The sequence below is a fragment of the Xenopus laevis genome, chromosome 1S (assembly GCF_017654675.1).
Source record: "Xenopus laevis strain J_2021 chromosome 1S, Xenopus_laevis_v10.1, whole genome shotgun sequence".
NCBI lineage: Eukaryota > Metazoa > Chordata > Amphibia > Anura > Pipidae > Xenopus > Xenopus laevis.
The window spans coordinates 75636433-75660157 of record NC_054372.1 but is presented as its reverse complement, the minus strand read 5'-3'; the positions used below and the strand labels follow the sequence as shown (position 1 = coordinate 75660157).

At 41.1% G+C, this 23725-nt stretch overlaps 1 protein-coding gene across 8 annotated transcripts in view; it reads left to right on the top strand.

The window, feature by feature from the left end:
* helq.S (helicase, POLQ like S homeolog) overlaps positions 1-23725 on the top strand; it is a 289002-nt gene that overhangs the window by 215761 nt on the left and 49516 nt on the right. The window contains exon 17 of one of the 8 annotated variants that reach the window (XM_041579750.1): positions 18547-19520. The exons of the other annotated variants lie outside the window; for them this stretch is intronic. Within the exon in view, the coding sequence (XP_041435684.1) occupies positions 18547-18660 (114 nt within the window). The 3' untranslated portion in view covers positions 18661-19520. Of the gene's footprint in view, positions 1-18546; positions 19521-23725 lie in introns of those variants that run through there. 8 annotated transcript variants of the gene reach the window in all.

Genomic DNA, 23725 nt, shown 5'->3' with positions numbered 1-23725 from the left:
GACCTTGATGTATTGTCTCACAGAACTGATCACCAAAGTCAAATCATGCCACTTCTCTAGAGCCATATGTAGCTTCTTCTCCAATTTAACACCAAGGGTGCTCTCAAGAAACATCTTGAGTTCCTCAGCTGGGATGATTGGGGTAGAAGGATTTGTCACAACTGTGTCAACCTCCTCTTCGATGTCCCCCTCATCCATGAACTCTTCTTGGCTAAGGGATTGATAATTCCCCCTCTCCACTGGAGCTTTGATAATATCTACACAAGAAGTCGCAGGAGAAGGATCAGAAGCACCTGCTATTTGGAGACCCAGCAACGGCTCAGATAATACTTGGATTTTGCTTGGAACACCACTGGAGGTGTTTGGCTCAGGGGTAGCAGATGGAATTGGCTCCTTAACAACAGGAGCTTTAGAGGCTCGATGGGCAACCTCTGCCCTTTCCACTGCCTCCTGTGCCTCCTGAATGGCAATAACATTGGGATCAGTGGAAGAGAATGGAGGAGAAATCTTAACATGCACAGTAGACCTTACAGAGTCTGTCTGGCTATCCTCCATATTTACAACTCTAGCCTCATTATCCTCCCTCGCAGCATTGTCTGCAGGATCCTGTATGGGGGTTGTCCCAATGTTCTCCATTTCTTGGAGTGAAATACCCTGAGGCACTAAACACTGAGGCTGGTTGTAGTTCCCAAAGCTCAGCACCTCAGGAACACTTACGGCCCACTCTGCAGGGGTTTCATTAGCTGTCCCTTTATACTCCAGGGGAAGATCCCCTGTTGGAGACAGATGCAGCACCCCTGACTCTGTGGGGAGACCCATAATCCCCTCCTCTTCCCCAACTGGGTCTATAGGTGCATGGTCTGGCACCAGTTGATTGCATCCAACAGTTGGACTAGACAATATCACCACATGAGGAACAGATGTTTTGCTGCCCTTATTGCCCTTGGATGGGGGTGCTCCATCATTGACTACTGAAACCCATTCCTCAGGTATCAGCCTGTTGGATTTAAATTTCCTCTTCTTTTTCTTGTCATTTGAAGAGGAAATGCTACTCTCTGCTCCCACCACGACAGGTGTTACAACCACCGGCACCCCCACACCCTTAGGAGTGTTAATAACAGGGTTACGTTGGTTTTTGGCAAGAACAACTGCAGCACTAAGGGATGCATTGACATTCCTCCCCCCCTTCTCTTTTGCTGAACTTGAAATGCAGGCTGTAGCCTTAGATAACTTGAGTGAAGAAGGAGGAGGTTTGGAGGTTTCAGAGGTGGGTTGTGTAACAACCCCCTTGAGGTTCTTTACTGAAGGGGATTTCTCCTTTGAGGAGCCTGCAGCAATAGATGTGGCAGGGTATGCTGTTGCATTAGAGGTACTGGGGGCAGGAACAGGGACTGTGGTCTTAATATGCCCTTTGGGGCAACTCTGGCGAGTGTGCCCCAGGTTCTTGCAAAGGAAGCACCTCACTTCTTCTGTGCAGTAAAAAATTTTATACAGCACCCCCTCAAATGGAACACCAAAGGACCCCTCAATAGTATCTTGACCCCGAGGCAAAAGTAATTGCACCTGCCTTTTAAAAGAGAGGATATGTCTCAATCTGCTCTCCTTGCAACCCAAGGGAAGTTTAGAAATAGTTGACTTTATTTCACCGAGGGCTTGCAGGTGGGGTAGCAATAAGTGGTCTTGCAGGAAGGGGGGCACATTAGATAAGACTATCTTTATGCCTAATCCTTCTAGGGGTTCTACAGGGATATAACCACCCCCTACTGTGATGCCTCTCTGCACTAGAGTATGCACTGCAGTTAGTGTACGGGCAAATATTATGGCTTTCCCATACATTTTACTTGCTGCCACTATTACAGATGGGCCCACCACTTCAGCTGCAGCTTTTATGTAAGCCTCTATGCCATGAGCTCCTGTCATTAGACATCTAACCCCATGCTTCCTTGTAAGCTGCTCTACCCCAGCAGTGACTTGGCTTGGGTTGTTGCCAGTAGCCACTGCCTGTGCAAAACTTTTAGCAGGGGTCACATTGGCTGCAGCAGCAGAAACAGAAGCAGTGGAGCTTTTTGACAAAGGCTGTGACTGGTGCTTTTTAGCATAGCTACAGCCAGGTTTTTCAGCTCCTTTTCCTTTAGGAGCCTGAGGTATTTTTTTATAATTTTGTTTTTTATTCCCTCCCATTATTTTACAAAACAATCCACAAAAAAGTAAGCTTAATTCTATTAATCAACAAAAGTAAATGCAACAATGAGAAGCTTTAGCAGGGAGAGGGTTAATGTGAGCAGGTGCCTGGGAGTTGCACTGCTACTAGAAAATGTTTTATTTTCTTAAATCCTTCTCCCTTTAGCTTTCTCTCCTTACAAAACAAGGATAAAAATAAAAGCACACACACAATCTGTGCAAATAGTGATAAATTTCAGCTGAAACTAAATACAAAAAAAAAAAAAAAAAAAAAGTGAAACTGACACCCAGGTGTGGGGGAGGGGTAGGGGATCTGTCAGTGAGTTTGTAGCCCACAGGAAGTGAAGGGAACTGGGCTAGCAATCACTCACCTTCTGGGTCAAAATAAAAATCGATTTTAAATAAAGTAAATCAACTCAAAACTTCCAAAATTCACACACCAAGTAGCTAACACCTTCACACACCAAATGAGAACAAAAAATCCTGCCTTAGACAGGGATTTCTCTGCTTAATTTGAAATCAAACAGAGAGCTTTCTTTTTTGTGGCTTCTGCAGTATTTGGAATTCCAGAAATGATAACTCGTATGGGGTGTCTTCGTTCTGGGGCCCCTATACGCCACATACTTACGTGTACCTATGCATATTGAGCATCAAACTGTTCAGCGGACCCTGGGCTTTCATATTTAGGGTGTTTTTTCTTGGTATATAATATGTGGGAGATACGATGCTTCAGAGTTGCAATATTGAGGTGATTTTCTGTAATGTCATAAAAATTGCCAAATGTAGGAAAGCTTTGCGGCTTGGTACTTTGGAGTAGAAAGACGTGCATACCCATGTTAGATTCATCAGGATGTGTACTTTCCAAAAACATATGGTTTTCTGGGGTGAACATATATTTTTGTACTTTTGCCCCTTGAATAATGCTGTAAATGTGCTGATTTTGCAGTATTTGAAATTCCAGAACTGATAACTCGTATGGGGTGTCTTCATTCTGGGGCCCCTATACGCCACATAATTAGGTGCACCTATGCATATTGGGCATCAAACTGTTCAGCGGACCCTGGGCTTTCATATTTAGGGTATTTTATCTTGGTATATAATGATATGTGTGAGATACGATGCTTCAGATTTGCAATATCGAGTTGATTTTCGGTAATGTCATAAAAACTGCGAAATGTAGGAAAGCTTTACGGCTTGGTACTTTGGAGTAGAAAGACGTGCATACTCATATTAGATTCGTCAGAATGTGTACTTTCCAAAAACATATGGTTTTCTGGGGTGAACATACATTTTTGTACTTTTGCCCCTTGAAAAATGCTGTAAATGTGCTGATTTTGCAGTATTTGGAATTCCAGAACTGATAACTCGTAAGGGGTGTCTTCGTTCTGGGGCCCCTATACTCCACATATTTAGGTGTACCTATGCATATTGCGCATCAAACTGTTCAGCAGACCCCGGGCTTTCATATTTAGGGTATTTTATCTTGGTATATAATGATATGTGTGAGATACGATGCTTCAGATTTGCAATATCGAGTTGATTTTCGGTAATGTCATAAAAACTGCGAAATGTAGGAAAGCTTTACGGCTTGGTACTTTGGAGTAGAAAGATGTGCATACCCATATTAGATTCGTCAGAATGTGTACTTTCCAAAAGTATATGGTTTTCTGGGGTGAACATACATTTTTGTACTTTTGCCCCTTGATAAATGATGTAAATGTGCGGATATTGCAGTATTTGGAATTCCAGAACTGATAACTCATATGGGGTGTCTTCGTTCTGGGGCCCCTATATGCCACATACTTAGGTATACCTATGCATATTGGGCATCAAACTGTTCAGCGGACCCTGGGCTTTCATATTTGGGGTGTTGTATCTTGGTATATAATGATATGTGGGAGATACAATGCTGTAGACTGGACAGTTTGAGGTAATTTTTCAAAAATGTAACACATTTTTATAAAAACTGCTAACTTTAGGAAAGAATTGCAACTTTGTAGTTTGGAGTACAAATATATATTTACCCATTTTGAACTCGTTAGAATCTGTTCTTTCCAATAAGGGGTAGTTTTTTAGGGTAAACCTACTGTTAGTGGAATGTTTGGCCTTGAAATCAGATGTATGCTGTTTTGTGGAGTGGTGCTTTGGAAATTTGGTAGTTTACTGCTTCGGAGTTTTCAACTATCGAAGTGAGAAATCTCCATAAAATTATATATATTTGGTATTGGTTCGTTCGGGAGACACAGAACTTTCCAAATCTGCCATGTTCTCATGCATAAAATAAATTATGCTTCTGATATATGCGTTTGTATCATGTGAAACTGTTTTTTTTTGTTTTTTTTATACACTTAGAAGCCCATATCTTTTTACAGGACTGGAATGACAACTAAATTCTAGCATATTTTGAAAGCTTAGGTTGTCCTGAAAAAAACAATATCTTGTTTTCATGGGTAAACTAAAAGACCCCCCCAGGAAAGTCCCCTAAAGTGAAAGAGCAAAAAATGTTCAAAAACGGTCTGGCAAATAGAAGTTCCAACTTGGCCAAATTGGCTGGCAGTGAAAGGGTTAAATGTGGAGCAAGTAACCACGCCCTATGTAAAGTAAATGTCAGGTGTCATTTCTGTAGTCGAATGGACACATTCATAGGAGTTGCACTGAGGCCTATCATAATATAGTCACCCTTTTCCCAAAGATTGACAAGGAGATAAGGAAGGATTTTGTAACAGCAGAAAGAGAGACCAGTGAAGAAAAGGGAAGATTGTATCATACTTACAGTGATCTTCCTTTCCCTGGCCCTCTCCATGTCCATACTTGCAGGGATAGTCCCTCCCTCTCCCTCATGAAGAATCCAACCCCCTAATTTATAAATTAGGAGGCCCTCCCCCACCTCGGTGTCTAGCAAAATGTTCAATACTGTACTCCACCAAAACCAAGGGAGGGAAACCTGACATGGAGAGGGCCAGGGAAAGGAAGATCACGGTAAGTATGATAAAATCTTCCCTTTTCCCTGGCCCTCTCCATGTCCATACTTGCTGGGACTTAAAAAGCGTACTGTCCCTGGGTGGGTAATAAGACTCATAGCCTTTATGCTGAAAAAAATGTATTTGTCTGAAGTAGCCGATATCAAAATGCTTGAACCAAATTGTGCGTATTCAGAGGATCTAACATCCAACTGATGGATCCAACTAGTGTGCCTTAATTCTTTCCGGTTCCTTCAGATTTGCCGTGGAATAGGCTTTCTTGATTACCAAACATATCCAACTAGAAATTGTGGAGATAGCCGCCGCTTCCCGTTTCCTTGCTCCTCCGGGCACAACAAAAAGTCTATCCGACTTCCTGATTGATGAAGTTGCTTCACAGTACATTTTCACATTCTTGGCTACATCCTGTTGCTTCAGTTCCATGTCTGGATCTTGGTGAGCATTTGTAGGGACTACAATCTCGTCTTTCAAATGGAAGAGACAACCTTCGGTTTGAATGAAGAACAAAATCTCAGGATTAATTTATCCAAAAAGATATCAGGACTATCTTCCCCAAATCTTAATGCCTGTAATTCCCCCCACTCTTTTGGCTGAAGTAATTGCCACTAAAAAAAAACACTTTTAGAGTTAAACTCCACAAAGACATAGGATGATTGACTGAAAATGGACCAGAGGAAAGCATGGCTAAGATCAACGGCAAATCCCAGTTAGGGCATCTTGACCATCTTGCCAGAAGTATTCTTATTGCTGCCTTGAAAAATCAGACTATCAAGGGGTGATGAGCCCATGTTGTCCCTGAAATAGCCGAGATTGCCGATGCTTGCGTTCTTAAAGTACTAATGCTTAAGCCTCTGTCCATGCCTGCCTGAAGAAATCTTTGAGGCTGATATCTCTTCTGTGGAACTCAGATTAGAATGTGTCCTAAACAAGTCCCACAGTCTAGCGTACTTGTTACTGGTTGATGGCTTTCTAGACTGTAGTAAGGTGTGAATGACCCTGTTAGACAGGCCATGCACTTCTAGACCTTGCCTCTCAGCCTCCGAGCTGTAAGGGACAGTGCTCCTGGATCTGGATGGACAAACGGTCCTTGGATCAGCAGGTCACTTGACGTTGGGAGTTTCCAAGGTTTGTCTATTGACAGCTGGATTAGGTCTGTAAACCAGGGTCTTCTTGGCCATGCTGGAGCAATACAAATCACATCCACTTGATCCTCCCTTATTTTCTGAATCACTTTCAGTATCAGAGGAAGAGGAGGAAAGATATAACCTAAATGGAATCTCCATGTGTGTGTCAATGCATCCACCGCCAATGCCTTTGGACCCAAACTCCTTGAACAGAACTGAAGACACTTGGTGTTGATGGATGATGCCATCAAGTCTATGGAAGGTTGACCCCACTTCTGCACTAGTGTTCTGACGATTCTCTGATTCAGAATCCACTCGTGTCTGTCTGCAAAATTCCTGCTGAGCAGATCTGCCACTATATTTACTTTCCCTGGAACGTATACTGCTGTCAGATCCTTCAAAGCATTTTCTGCCCACTGTAATATGGGATACACTTCCTTCAAGAGGTCCAGACTTCTTGTGCCTCCTTGCCTCCTTATATAGGCTACGGCTGTGACATTGTCTGACCTTATCTTTAGTCTTGTACCTCTTAATTGATCTTGAAAGAAAACACAGGCATGTCGAATTGCCCTTATTTCTAAGACATTTGATGGCACGTCTGATAATGGATAGGACCAGCGATCCTGTGCTACCCTTGATCCTAGTTCTGCTCCCCAGCCTAGACCTGAGGCATCTGTAGACAATAACAACCCAAGCTTCTGGAAACAATTCTGTGCCCATGTTTCTGCTCACCTGCTCTTTCCACCAAAGAAGAGATGTTCTCATCTGAGGCAGCATTGTTATGTTTTGCGATTGGGATTTCCCCTCCCATTGGCGCAGAAACCAACATTGAAGAGGCCTCGTCCTCCAGTGAGCCCACTGGACTAATCCTATTGAAGAGGACATCATCCCTAGGATGTTCAGCAATATTTCTGCTGATGCTTCTGGTACTGACATTAATCTTACCAACATCATGATTAGAGATTTCTGCCTTTCCATCGAAAGAGCCAGTCTCTCTGAGATTGAATCTATTGCTGCACCCAGGTATGTAATCCTTTGATATGGAATGAGCTGACTCTTTGTATGGTTGATGAGCCAACCTTGCTCTATCAAGGTCTCCAGACACAGATCCCTGTGACAGATTACCTGCTCTCTGGATGAAGCTAACAGGATTAGGTCATCCAAATAGTGGAATAGTCACACCTTCTTCCATCTGAGATGAGCCACTAAGGTAACTTACACCTTTGAGAACACTCCTGGGGCCGTTGCTAACCCGAAGGGTAGGCACCTGAATTGATAATGATGATTTTTTACTGCGAACCAAAGGAATCTTTGATCTGTTGCTGCTATTGAAATATGGTGGTACGCATCCCTGATATCCATGGTACACATCCAGTCCCCTGGCGATAAGGCCGACTTTACAAACTCAATGGATTCCATCTTGAAATGTTGAATTCTCAACGTCTTGTTGACTCTTCCCAGATCCAGAATAGGTCTCCATGACCCTGTGGATTTTCTTGTTATAAAAAACCGAGAATATACTCCTGTTCTTCTCTGGCTTTGTGGAACCTGAACAACTGCTGTTCCAGTTTGGTGAGGCAAATTAGAAATGCCTCCTTTTTGGAGGCCTCTGTCAGTATGGTGGATACTAAGAATCCTGAAGAAGGAGGAATGGATGAGAATTCCAGATTGTAACCCTCTCTCACAATTCCTTGAACCCATCTGTCTTCGATGGATTTTTCCCAGGCAGCCTGAAAAAGATGAAGTCTCCCACCTAAGGCAGGCCCCTGGGTCGCACCACCTTCATAATTGTTTGCGGGTATTCTCTCCTGCCTTACCCTTGGGCAGGTGCTAGAAACCAGATTGTCCTGCCTTCCAACTGTGTTGTCTTGCAGTTTCCATTCCAGTCTGAAATGACCGGCGATCATATGGTGTGAATCTGGCTCTAGTTTGTTTTCCCACTTAATTGTTGTCTCCATGGCTGACATCTCTTTCTCTGAGGCAACAACTGACTTTTGCCTCCAGATGCCTTCGATATAAGGTGTCTTCTAATTTTTTTCCAAAAAAAACTTGTCCTTGGAAAGGTAACGAACATAGAGCTACTTTAGATGCTGCATTTGCTTCCCAAGCTCATAATGCCCGTCTTGCTGAGACTGATAATGCCAATGACCTTGAAGACAGTCTTATTTGGTCCACAGGTGAATTAATCAAAAACAATGAGCCTAGCTTTAGTTCCTTAAAGGAATTGTTCAGTGTAAAAATAAAAACTTGGTAAATAGATAGGCTGTGCAAAATAAAAAATGTTTCTAATATAGTTAGCCAAAAATTTAATATATAAAGGCTGGAGTGATTTGATGTACAACATGTCAGTCAGATCACTACTTCCTGCTTTTCAGCTCTCTTGGTTTACACTGACTGTTTACCCTGGCTACCAGGCAGTAACCAATCAGAGACCTGAGGGGGGGCCACATGGGTCATATCTGTTGCTTTTGAATCTGAGCTGAATGCTGAGGATCAATTACAAACTCACTGAACAGAAATGTACCATGTGGCCTCCCTTCAAGTCGCTGACTAGCTCAAAGTTATAGAGCTGAAAAGCAGAAAGTTGGATTCTGGCTGTTTTATTAGACATCTGTTCACTCCAACCTTTATATATTACATTTTTGGCTAACTAACTATATTAGAAACATTTTTTATTTTGCACAGCCTATCTATTTACCCACTTTTTATTTTCACACTAAACTGTTCCTTTAAGGCCTTTCAGAATCTCGGCTGTATCCCGGCCTTCTTTTAATGCCATCTCTAGATGGACTATCCAGACTTCCAAGGCCTTGGCCACCGAGATATTGGCAATTGCTGGTTTGAGGCTTTCTCCTGTTGCCAAAAAAATTCTTTTTAAATCCGCATCCAATCTCTTATCCATTGGATCTTTCATTACAGCATGATCTTCAATCGGCAATAACGTGTTTTTAGAGATACTCAAAACTGGTGCATCCACCCTAGGCATGGTACAAAAGACTTTCACTTCTTCCTCTTTGAAAGGATAAAGCTTATTGCTTCTTGATTGCATAGTACTTCTTTTTGATGGAATATCCCATTCCGTTTTGATAAGATCCATGACTTCCTGATGCAAAGGAAATGTCTGTCCCTTTGGTTTGGAGCAAGGCAAAAAGGATGCAGATGATACAGCTTGATTAACATCTTCCAAGGCTAGAGAATCCCTTACTGCTTTAATTAAGGGTTGTATCAAAGAAAAATCAAAGGAAGATTGAACTTCCTCCTCCTCTTCGGAGGAAAAGGACGATATGTCCTTAGCAATTCCTGCTGCACTTGTATCCTCTATACCTGGATCAAATTCCACCTGAGGACCCCTTGAAGTAGAAGCTATAGCACTAGTAATTTCTTTAGCTACCGCATCCTTTATCCAAGACAGAATTCCTGCGCTTGTGCCTGCCTCTATGCCAGATGCAGCTGTTAGGCATGCCTGACATAGCTTCTTGTCGGGTAAAGGAGGTTCCATTCACCCTAAGCAAGTCTTGGATACTGTTTGTTGTGCCTCCTCTCTGTCCTCCGAGATGTCTTTAGACCTCTCTCTTGACCTTGATGGTCGCATGATGGCACTGTAACCAAAATAATTTTGGTAAGTCAGAAATCCTTTTTTTTTTTTTCTCTTTCTTACCTCAACCAGGGAAGGAAGACTTATCTGGGGTGGCAGTTGGGATGAATTGGAGTAAAAGAATACCTGCAAAATAAATGCACAAAATCACAAAACAGAACCTCTAGCATTCTGAGCAGGTCCCCTTTAAAACACCCTCTACCTACCTAGCATAGCACTGTACTGCAAAGCATGCGATGTAGATACCATTAAACACAAGGCAGCATTTGTGAGCAACCTAAATAGGTGTTGCCCCTCCCCTCATGACTCATTGAGCCCTTCCGATGCTGTAGAGGCCTATGCGGAAGGCTTTGGATCCATATGAAGCCGGATCTGCCCTCCCTAATATGCCTCATAATTATATGCCCCTAGGCAAACCGGAACCAACCTTGAAGCCATTGCTGTGCGGGTAAAGACTCGCTCCAGAATTAGAATGACGTCGTAGGTGCGCGACAAACCCGCTGAGTTTGATCCTATTGCCGTGCTCTGTGATGTGCCGTGACTCCTACGCTATTCCGGCCTGCTGCCACCCCTCCTGATACCTGCTAAGATGTGACTGGGCTGGAGAGGAACAGCCCTTTACCCTTCGGACGCCCTTGGTGAGGCAGGCCGATTAGGAACAGGTACAGGGAGACGCAGCCAGCGAGCCCACTCAGGAACCGCATACATGAGGTAAGCTGCAGAGGGAAAAGCCCTTAGGCAAAAACCCTTGTCTCTGGGACTCTTATCAGCCCCTGCTTCCTTCCCCAAAAAAGAAAATTAGGCTCCTGAATGCAGGAACAAGGGAGAAAAAAGAACCCAAAAAAGACACCAAGGTGGGGGAGGGCCTCCTAATTTATAAGTTAGGGAGTTGGGTTCTTAATGAGGGAGAGGGACTATCCCTTCAAGTATGGACATGGAGAGGGCCAGGGAAAGTGAAACAGAAATGAGGGATTCTTGTTCCAAAGAAACCTGTGGAGAAAACAGTGAGAACAAGCAGAAAGGAGAACACAAAACCAGGCAGAGATAAGTTGGAAAGCAGTGAGGAAAAATACTAGCAAGTAGGTTAGTCAACAGGAAAACTAAAAACCAAATGCAGGCTGATTTGTTAGACTACTTCTTTCTTAATCACCACCAAAAATGGTGTCTGAGAACTAGGGAGTACTGAAATAGAGGAGCATGAGGAACTAGAGAGAGAAGAAGTGAAAGAACTAGAGCAGGAGAATACTGAGGAAATAGAAATCCAACTCCCTTTACAGAAAAGAGGAAGGGAAGGGAGTGACCAGCCTGTCAGAAAGAAAGGTGTTGGTGCACAACATTCTACTGATCAGGATGGAGAGGGTGTTTGTCTTGAGGATGGAATGAGAGCTCACTGTGGTCAAACGATATGGGGAGGAAGCTGTAGGTTTGGGTAATAAAAAACATCCTCACAAGCATTCATGATGGTGCAGCCTGTAACCTTAATACACAAGATGCGTCCTGGCAAAAGTGCCCAGAGGGAGGAAAAAAACAGAGGCAGTAACACCACCAGCTCATGCTTTTTCAGCTGACAAGTTTTGCAAGCACTTTGGTTCAGAAATATACAGTATGCGTCCTGGGTTGGGAGAGTGGGAATGTATGTGGGAAGGGTAGTGTGAAAGCTGGACTTTGTGGTCAGGTTTGTGGGGTTGAAGGTGGTGGGTGGAAAGACTTTCATGGACAGAGGAAAGACTTTGCCAGGGTTGGGTTTTTGGGCGGGAACTATGGACAGAGGAAGAACTCCGAGAGGGTTTGGTGTATGGTGGTGGGAGATACTGCTCAGCCAGGCCAAAGATTCATGGACTCTATTGGTGATGAATAGTCTAAAATCTGTTTGATTTAGCTAATGATTATTATTGTACATTAATAAGTTTTACTAAATAAAAAAAAAAATCCTACCTGATCCCCATTGTAAGCAGCAGTCTTGATCTGCTTTATGGCAATTATATGTAAGTTTTACATATAATGTACTATCCTATTCATTATTATTAATGCCTTTTAGAGTGAACTTTTTGTTTGTTTTCAGTATTTTAAAAAAATCTCTTGACACTTAACTTTTAGTACTAGCTTATCATTAAATCAGATATTAACATACCTCCCAACTGTTCTGTTTTCAGAGGGACAGTCCATCTTTTCACAGCTCAACTTGCAGTCCCTCGTTTATACTGGAAAGTCCCTTTTTTCTCTGCACTGAACAGCCAGAAAAAGAAACAAAGTTTCTAACTTAATTGGCTTTTGGCAGAGAGCCCAGAACAGCCACAGCAGCAGATAAGATACTTTTGTAAAAATGTCAAGATAAGCAAATAAGGAATTGTAACAATATAAGATAACAGGTCCCTTGGGAGAAGTTAGACTCACAGCCAATTCACCTTCATTAGCAAAACTGTAATAACGGAAAAAAAACACAGAAATATGTTCAAACTTTCATAACCTGCCAAATTTTGTAAAATTAACATAGTAATTAGGGGGTGTGGCCACAAAATGGGCGTGGTCAAAAAATTGCCGCGCTACGCACAACAACTTTTTTGTCCCTCAAATTTTATTTCCAAAATGTTGGGAGGTATGTATTAATATATTAAATATGTGTTATAGCCAAATGACCACAAAAGCCAATGGGTATGGTGTTGTAACCCACACATTGCATGTTTTTCATAAATTAGTCACACTCAGAGACACTGTCATATCTACTGTCCACCTATTAGCACATCTCAAATACCTGATAATTAAAAAAATGAGGAAGTCACTAGAAGCACATATTAGCCTTTTATTGAAACCCGGCAAAAACCAACATGACCCGAGTAGCTATAGACCAATCTCCTTATTGAATGGAGATGTTAAACTTTTAGCGAAAATCATAGCAAACATGCTGAATAACATTCTTCATAGAATAATAAATCTGGAGCAGGTTGGTTTTGTGAAAGGTAGGGAAGGCCGTGACAACACCAACAGACTGATAAATATCTTACATTGGTCAAAAATTCACAAATTACCACTGATGTTACTTTCCACAGATGCTGAAAAGGCCTGTCAATGTCAATGCCGTGTCAATTGGACATATATGTTTACCTTTTTGAAATATATTGGAATTGGCCCGAGAACTTTGAATTGGATACACTCCCTATATGATAATCCAATCGCCAGGGTGCGCGTTAACTGTCAGATGTCTAATTACATCAATATATGCAATGGCACCAGACAAGGATGCCCTTTATCCCCTACTCTATTTATGATGGCTCTAGAACCTTTCCTCTGCCATGTCTGCCTACATTAATAGTGTGACTATCAATAAAATACACCATAAAACTGCAGCATATGCAGATGACCTTCTTTTTTTTATTACACAGCCTATAATCTTCATCCCAGTATTGAACCAATTATTAACTCAATATGGCTATTTTAGTAACTTTTTTTACAAGTCTATGGCATTGAATATATCCTTACCCGCACAAATTATACAAGCCTTATCACAGAACTTTCCATATAAATGGTCCCAACAGTATATCACATACTTAAAATCACCTTAAAGGCCTTAAAATCACTAAGGATTACGGCGAATGGATGTTGAGAAACCTTAAAGATCTTTTGACAACTATTAACAAAAACCTTGACTCTTGGTTTGATAAACCCCTTTCTTGGTTTGGCCGGATGAATGTTATCAAAATGAACATTATCCTTCGCATTCTGTATATCTTCCAAACCCTCCCCTTACCGGTGCAAGATCATATGTTAGACACCCTGCAAACTACTATTACTAAATATATATGGCAGAATAAAAAGAGTAGATTGAGCTATAAAACCCTTGTTATGACTAGGGAAAAAGGAGGAGTATATCTTCCTGATTGTAAACTTTACTACTATGCAGCAGTGTTGGGTCGAATTGTCGATTGGTCACATCAAGCCGATTCCAAACTATGGGTTGCAATAGAACAACAGGCTACTTACAGCTACCTACTCCACTTGCCATGGCTAGATACTAGACACAGGCGTATTCGGTTTACAGACCACCCTTTACTTTCATATACTCTATCGGTATGGGGTAAGTGCCGCCAAAAATTCAAGTTGACACAGTACCCCTCTCCCCTTTGCCGACAATCAATAACCCGGTATTTCCATTAGGACAACAGCCGCAATATTTTTCGCATTGGCTAGTCTAATATTATCTACAATTGTTTCATTTTCTGGAAAAGGGTGAACTCATAGATAAAGTTTCTAATTGTCAAACCTTTTTCGAAAATGGACCATTTGAAATTTGCGCAAATAAAACACTTCTTTCATTTCTTGGGTGGCATTGCCGTATTGGGCAGGGACCCAATGTTCAACAGAACTTCCCCTCATACATATAATTTCAAGAATCTTTAAAACCATACGCCAATCCAGGGCTGCTATTACCCCTTAATTTGTTGACTCATGGGCCTCTGATCTAGATGTACACTTTTGAGAAGAACAGCTCAGTGAATCATGACTAAACTATTTAAGAGTACTAGATGTTGTAGAATACTGGAAACCAATTACAAAATAATGTCACGATGGTACTATACCCCGACCAGGCTGAAACACATCTACCAAAACACCAGTGACAGGTGTTGGAGATGTGGTACAGAAAAAGGCTCCCTATTGCATATATTCTGGACTTGCCCATTTATTAAGCCTTACTGTAATGATGTGAGACAAGCTATACACAAAATCTTGAATTTTGACATCCCAGATGACCGGCATACGTTCTGTTGTTTCACATGGATAAGCCACTTGGTATCTTTACTTCAACGATTGAACCTCATTTACTCAACGCTGCCAAACTGTTAATTCCTTTAAAATGGAAACAAACCATAGCTCCCACAATACGTGACTGGTATTTAAAGGTAGAAGAGTTACATAAATTAGAAGAACTTTCTCTTTATTTGACAGATTCTCAAGATGCTTATACCACGAAGTTTAAGGAGTCCGATTATTATAAACAGACCTCAATGAGTGGGCTACTCACCCTCTGTTTCACCCCTAACCTTGTCCATTCCTTTGTTACCCTCATGTATGAAAATATTTTGACCTATAATCCACAACAGAGAGCTTTGGTTCTATATAATAGATCTTGCCAGACTAACTTAATTTCTTTTTATGAGAAGGTAAGTAGAACCCTCAATTCTGGGATGGCAGTGGATGTGATTTACTTAGACTTTGCTAAAGCATTTGATACAGTGACACACAAAAGGTTACTGGTTAAAATAAGAAATGTTGGCCTGGAACATAGTATGTGTACCTGGATAGAGAACTGGCTCAAAGATAGACTACAAAGAGTGGTGGTAAATGGAACATTTTCTGATTGGACCAGTGTTGTTAGTGGAGTACCGCAGGGCTCTGTACTAGGTCCCTTGCTTTTCAACTTGTTTATTTATGACCTGGAGGTGGGCATTGAAAGTACTGTTTCTATTTTTGCAGATGATACTAAATTGTGCAGAACTATAGGTTCCATGCAGGATGCTGCCACTTTGCAGAGTGATTTGTCTAAATTGGAAAACTGGGCAGCAAACTGGAAAATGAGGTTCAATGTTGATAAATGCAAGGTTATGCACTTTGGCAAAAATAATATAAATGCAAGTTATACACTAAATGGCAGTGTGTTGGGAGTTTCCTTAAATGAGAAGGATCTAGGGGTCTTTGTAGATAACACGTTGTCTAATTCTGGGCAGTGTCATTCTGTGGCTACTAAATCAAATAAAGTTCTGTCTTGCATAAAAAAGGGCATTAACTCAAGGGATGAAAACATAATTGTGCCTCTTTGTAGGTACCTGGTAAGGCCTCATCTGGAGTATGCAGTGCAGTTTTGGACTCCAGTCCTTAAGAGGGATATAAATGAGCTGGAGAGAGTGCAGAGACGTGCAACTAAATTGGTTAGAGGGATGGAAGACTTAAATTAGGAGGGTAGACTGTCAAGGTTGGGGTTGTTTTCTCTGGAAAAAAGGTGCTTGCGAGGGGACATGATTACACTTTACAAGTACATTAGAGGACATTATAGACAAATAGGGGACCTTTTTACCCATAAAGTGTATCACCGTACCAGAGGCCACCCCTTTAGACTAGAAGAAAAGAACTTTCATTTGAAGCAACGTAGGTGGTTCTTCACAGTCAGGACAGTGAGGTTGTGGAATGCACTGCCGGGTGGTGTTGTGATGGCTGATTCAGTTAATGCTTCGCTTGGATGATTTTTTGGACAGACATAATATCAAAGGCTATTGTGATGCTAAGTTCTATAGTTAGTATAGGTATGGGTATATAGAATTTAATTAAAATAGGGAGGGGTGTATGTATGGATGCTGGGTTTTCATTTGGAGGGGTTGAACTTGATGGACTTTGTCTTTTTTCAACCCAATTTAACTATGTAACTAACTAACTATGTAACTTATGAAACTAATATATGCTAGTGTATAGTAAATTATAAAAGTAACTATACAACATTGTATTAAAAATGAGGGGAATTATATGGATTCTTGTATATTTCCATCTGTTTTTATGATGACATTATATTATTAAAAGTCACGCACATATCCCCACAATGTGTTTTCCCTTAAATTAAAGTGACCAGATTTTTGGAAAGAAATCTGGGGGCCGAGGACAATGTAGTGGCACACGCAGTTCGATGTTGCAAAATTTGTAGACCAAGCCCACAGATGACAACCCCCCCACTAACCACTCCCCATTTTACACCCTTGGTGAATATATTAATGAACAGAATGGCAACTCCTTGTATAATACCACCAGAACTCACTGCAGGATGGCAAGGAAGGACATTTTCATGTTCAATACCCCAAATTTGTAGTAGGATGGCATAGAGGCAGTTCCATGTACAATACCCCAAAACTCATAGTAGGATGGCATAGAGACTATTCCATGTACAACAGAGGCAATTCCATCTAAGATACACCAGAATTCATAGTAGGATGTCATAGAGGCAATTCCATGTACAATACCCCCAGAATTCATAGTAGGATGACATAGAGGCAATGCCATGTACAATACCCCCAGAATTCATAGTAGGATGGCATAAAGGCAATTTCTTGTACAATAAAGGCAATTCCATGTACAATACCCCAAATCTCATAGTAGGATGGCATAGAGGCAATTCCATGTACAACAGAGGCAATTCTATGTACAATACCCCAAAATTCATAGTAGGAGCGCATAGAGGCAATTCCATGTACAATACCCCCAGAATTCATAGCAGATTGCATAAAGGCAATTCCTTGTACAATACCCCCAGAATTCATAGTAGGATGGCATAGAGGCAATATTGCTAATTAAAGGTAAGGAAAGCGTTAATGGTAGCACAATGGGAGAAACTGATCATGCAGCGGGAGGTTTACATAGGCGTGCCTTTTCTCTTCAGTCTTCTTGTGATGTCATCAACCTGCTGCCTGCCTGCTTGCTCTGTCCTGCGCCCCCTGCCTGTAGAATACTGCAGTGTGGGCCCTGATCAACTGCTTCACAGAGATTTTTTAAAGATTTTCACCGGGCAATTTCTTACAGGGACCGAGGTCCTGAAACAGGGCCTTTCCACATGGGATGGGATGAATAGTAAGCTTACCTTAAAAATTTGGGTGCAGAGAGTGACACCTGCGACTGCCATTACCCTCCATACCAATTACACATACAGTTACAAATTCGTACTGTTTTGTCTTCAACTTCCGCCGGCTCTGGTCCTGCTCAGCTGCTCTCTACTATGTGATCTGTGTGGGTCTAGGCTATGAAGACACTCCGGGTAAGAGGTTTGCCTTTTCTATCTTTTCATATAGGTCATTGATTAAGTCATTAAAATTTACTTGACCTATAGAAAGAGTTGGCTGGGCAGGCAGGGCCGATGGGTGCAGGCTGAAGGGAAAGATCTTGGGCTAAGCCGGCAGCAGAGGGAAGGTTCTTCAAAGGCATAAAATGGGCCATCTTGGAAAATCTACTACTACTAGAATAGTAGTCAAATCCAAAGACTTTGGCAGGTCCACAATAAACTCCATAGTCACATCTAGTCAGGGTTGAGTAGGAAAGGGTTGGAGAAGGCCCACACGGTAATGAACGAGGACTCTTTTGTTGTGCACAAACTGTGCAAGCCGAGACAAAGAGCTTGACATCTTTAACCAGAGAAGGCCACCAACAATATCTTGAAACAAACTCGTGGGTCTTTTTGATGCCGGGATGACCAGAAATCTTAGAAGAGCCCATTCAAGAACTTGAGCAACCCTTTGTTGAGGTACAAATATCTTCTGGGAAGGACATTCAGGAGGAAGTTCCATATTAGACAAGTCAGACAATGATAGTGAAGTAGGCACCACTACCAGGTCAGGGGAGATAATAGGGGTTGGTGGGATTGGGTCTGCCTCTTTCTGCACCAGACATCTGGATAAGGCACCTGCCTTTGTATTTTTTGAACCAGGACGATAGTAAATGAAAAAGTTGAATCTGGAAAAGAACAAAGCCCAGCAGGCCTGATTTGGATTGAGCCTCCTAGCCGAAGAAATATATTCAAGGTTCTTGTCCGTAAGGATGGTAATAGGCTCTTTAGCCCCCTCTAACAGATGGCGCCACTCTTCCAGTGCGAGTGTAATGGCCATAAGTTCATGGTTACCCACATCATAATTTCTCTCAGCAGGAGAAAGCCTATGAGAAAAATATGCACGAGGATGAAGGACCCCTTGAAACTCCGCTCGTTGAGATAAAACAGCACCAACTCCCACCTCAGAAGCATCGACCTCCAGAATAAACGGCCGGGCTGGATCAGGATGAATAAGTATAGGAGCTGAACTAAATACATAGTAACATATACATAGTAAGTAAGGTTGAAAAAAGACACACGTCCATCAAGTTCAACCTTTTAGTTTTTTTTTTTTATCTGCCTAACTGCTAGTTGATCCAGAGGAAGGCAAAAAAGGCATTAAGTATTATCGATTTATCTGAACATGCATTGACCCCTGCACACTCTAATGTATTGAATAAAGGATTATCTTTTTCGCCAACCTTTTGTTTGGATGTTTTTGAAACTGTTAAAGATCTAAATTTGTTTGCTAGAAAACTATTGTTGAAGAAATACTTTGATATAGATGCGTTAGAAGCTAACACCCAACTGTCAGATGTGGAACTCAGAGCACTCAATGATCTGGAGGAATTACTATTAGAAAATGAGGAGGGAGTACTAGATAATACTACCCCAACTCCCTTGTTAGAGGACTGGATTAAAAAACTCAGTTCACCCCGGCAACTAATATCTACCCAAATGTGGCTATTTTGGTCAATTTGGTGACTAAAGATCTTTTATCACTAGAATCTCGTATATACGAGAATAATACATCTAGGGAGGAGAGAAAGGCTATCAAAGACATGCAGCAATGGCAAATTAAACCCTCCGATAAAGACGGGAATATTGTCATTTGGCCTAATAACCTGTACCTAGAGGAGGCTAATAATCAACTGGCCTCCATTAGCTACAAGGAAATTCTGGGGGATCCTACAGAAAACTTTCTGGAAATCTATACTAATATGCTAAAGGAGGTCTTTGACAATAGTTTGATCTCCAGTAAAGAAAGATCATTTCTAACAGTTGTGGTAGAGTGACTAGGAAAAGGTGGAAAAAGGTCACTCTAGCCTTTAATTTCTCCCCAGGTACTGAGATAGGCTCCAGGAAGGGAGTTATGAAACAGAGAATCAGTGATCTGTTTAAAGATTTTAGTAGTCAGGGACTCCATTCCGCAGATCCAGTCCAGAGATTGGAGTTCACCTTCCACAGGAAAGCTGTCCTGTGGAAAGACTATTTAAAGTTAATTAGAATGGGAGAGTGTGTCTCTCAGCAGGGCACAGCAGGTAGGAGACCTGGCTGTGTGAGGAACTCCCAGAGGAGCTGGGAGTGCTGCCTGTTACTGCAAGGAACAGAGGGATCCTGTGACTCTCAGAAAGAGTATTGTGAAGAGAGTGAGGAAGCCAGGAGGCTGAATATTACCTGGGAGAAAGTCCTGTGAGTACAGGGGTGAGCCACAACAATTGTTTTGTTTGCTGGTAGTCCACAAGGGGCCCAGCCTAGTCAGGAACTGCTCCAGAGTTGGAAGGTAGTGCCCAATGGGCTAGGTTTTTATTTTATTTGTTTGAATGATAAAATGGTCACCCCTGTGTCTGTGGACAATACACTGTGTTTGTGCAAAGTGGGAAAATAAAGCTGTGTGTCCCCGTCTTTATGCTCCTTTTTCCTATGCTGCCTGCCTACCATTGACTAATTCCCCTTAAAGTTACGTGTTCAAGCCGCCAGCTTGCCACACAGTTAAGAGTCCTAGGATTGCAACCTTCTACCTGCTTCCAAAAATTCATAAGAGCATCGACAAACGACCAGGAAGGCCTATAGTCTCAGGTAATTGTAACCTGACTGAAAAGGAAAGTCAATACCTTGACTTGAAAATAAGACCTATAGTAGAAGGCATGGGACACATTACATGTCCTTGCACAAATAGAAAATTTGACTCTTTACAACATTCCTCCTGACTCTAGATGTGGAGTCCTTATACATCGATTAAACATGAATTCGGCATAAAAGCTCTGAGATATTTCCTACCTGATAATTTGGGAGATAGAACTGAGACGATTGATTTCCTGTGCAAGCTGATAAAGTTTGTCCTGTGTTACAATTACTTTACCTTTAATGGGAAGTTTTATTTACAAACTCAAGGAACTGACATGGGTACCTCCTGCGCGCCCTCTTATGCAAATCTTTTCCTAGGGTATTGGGATCAAACAGTTGTTTGGGGAGATCACTTGTCATCTTATCATACCAAAATCCGTAAGTGGATCAGGTGTATCGATGATATCCTAGTAATTTGACGGCACATGGGAGGAGGCAGTTGACTTCATCTCCGAATTGAACAGGAATGAACAGGAATGAACTTACTGTTAAATTAACCTTGAACATCTCTGACCGCTCTATTTCCTTTTTGGACCTTCAGATTGAGATTGACCCAGACGGTCATCTCCAAACAAAAAATTATAGGAAATCGACAGCTACTAATTCTCTTCTAACGTTTTCTAGTTTCCATCCGCATCCAGTAAAAAGTCGGTCCCCACAGGGGAGTTTTTAAGATTGAAATGTAACTGCTCATCTTTGGACTTGTTCAAGGAACAAGCTAAGGAACTAAAGGCGAGGCTACAAGTAAGGGGATACTCTGGAAAAATCCTAAAAAAAGCCTACAATAGAGCCCTATATACAGACCGATCAGAACTGTTGATGACTAAAACAAAAAAACAAGATACCAATAACGTGGTACGATTTATCACAACATATAATACCAACAGCTCGCAGATCCAAGAAATAATAAATAAGCATTGGCATGTACTATTAGAAGATAACAACATCGGGTCAACAGTTATATTAACTGCAAAACCCAAGGGGTAATATACTGTATTGAATGCCCATGTTTTAAAAAATATATAGGCATGACAACCCAAATGTTGAAGTTAAGGATTCAACAACATTGCAGTACAATAAGAACCGCAGGGAATTTAAATAAAACAGAGAAAACCCTTTCCACAGTAGCTAGTCACTTTAAAAAGTTCCATAATATAGATCCAACTAAGGTCTCCTTCTGGGCCCTGGAAAAAGTAAATTTAGGAATACGGACTGGGGACCTGGAACAAATTCTTATCCAACGTGAGAGCTATTGGATCTTCAAATTGGATACTACTTCCCCTTGAGGAATAAATGAAAATAATCTGTTCACTTCTTTTATTTAAATTGTATTTTTAAAATTTCTATTAATTAATCAGAGTTTATTATAGCCATCGGTTATGTTTTAAAAAATTATACTGCATAAAATGATTTTCTATTGGAAACACTTAGTGATAGGCTAGTATGGAATCTAGTAGTTAATCTTTTAGATGTCTGAATAATAAATAAATGATTTAAATTTATGGTTTAACCTTTTAAGTGCCAGCAGAATTTCACATTTTGGTTACGCGAAATGCCAGCCGTTTTTGAAACATTTTGTGCTCTCTCACTTTAGGGGCATTTTCTGAGGGGAAACCTATAGTTTACCTAGGAAAACTATACATTGTTTTTTTCGGTAGAAACTGAGCTTTCTAAATCTGCCTGAGTTTTCATGTATTTACACCTGTGCAAAAAAATTTATAGTGCTAAATACCAAAAAAAAATGAAAAATTACCATTTTTCATCGTATATCAATTTATACCAGAAAAATATTTCATTTTACGGATGAAAATCCAACTGATTTGGAAAGCCTTATGTCTCTCGAACGTGCCAATACCAGATATGTATAGTTTTAGGGAGATTTAGGATTTCTGTACAGCAAAAACTCCCGGCAGTCTATTACCAAATTTTGAAAGCACTAAGGCAGAAAACGGCATGCTTTAGATTCCAAGGCAAAAAATCCTGAAACCGTAGGTTTACCCCAGAAAACCATACATTTTTGAAAAGTACACATTCTGCCGATTACAAAATGGGTAACTATGTCTCTCTACTCCCAACTACCAAACATAAAAGCTTGTCTGAACATAGCGGTTTTTCAACAAAAAATTCAAAATTCTGAAAAATCATTTCAAAGGTTTTATTTTGCTGCTCCGCATATCCCAAACTATATTAGGTACCAAGAAAAAGCACCTGAAATATGATTGCCAGGGGTCCACTGAACAATTTGATACCCATTATGCATAGGTTTACCAAAGTATCTGGCATTTAGAGACACCAATATGTAGTTAGCACATCCAAATTGTTCAGGACTTTACTTCAGCTACTGAGAAATCAACACATTGACTGCATTTTTTGTGGGGTAAAAACACAGAATTATATGTTTACCCCCCAAACCCATATATTTTTGGAAAGTACACATTCTACTGAATCTAAAATGGGTACCCATGCCTTTCTGCTCCAAACTACTGAGTCGCAAGGCTTTCCCAAAATTGTCGGTTTTGGTGAAATATCTGAAAATTTCCTCAAACCTTCAACTTCCCAGCACCATATCACCCATGTATCATTACGTACTAAGAAAAAGCACCCTAAATATGATTGCCAGGGTTCCTCTGAACATTTTGGTGGTCATTGTTCATAAGTTTACCAAAGTATCTGGCATTTAGAGGCCCCAAAATGAAGTTAGCGCATACAAACAGTCCCGTGGGTAACTTCAGCTAATGAAAGATCAACACATTGACTGCATTTTTGTGGGGTAAAAACACAGAAATATATGTTTACCCCCCAAAACCCATATATTTTTGGAAAGTACACATTCTACCGAATCTAAAATGGGTACCCATGCCTTTCTGCTCCAAACTACTGAGTCGTAAGGCTTTCCCACAATTGTCGGTTTTGGTGAAATATCTGAAAATTGCCTCAAAGCTTCAACTTCCCAGCACCATATCACCCATGTATCGTTACGCACCAAGAAAAAGCACCCTAAATATGATTGCCAGGGTTCCTCCAAACAGTTTGGTGGCCATTGTTCATAGGTTTATCAAAGTATCTGGCATTTAGAGGCCTCAAAATGAAGTTAGCGCATACAAATAGTCCTGTGGGTAACTTCATCTAATGAAAAATCAACACATTGACTGCATTTTTGTGGGGTAAAAACACAGAAATATATGTTTACCCCCCAAACCCATACATTTTTGGAAAGTACACATTCTACTGAATCTAAAATGGGTACCCATGCCTTTCTGCTCCAAACTACTGAGTCGCAAGGCTTTCCCAAAGTTGTCGGTTTTGGTGAAATATCTGAAAATTGCCTCAAAGCTTCAACTTCCCAGCACCATATCACCCATGTGTCATTACGTACTAAGAAAAA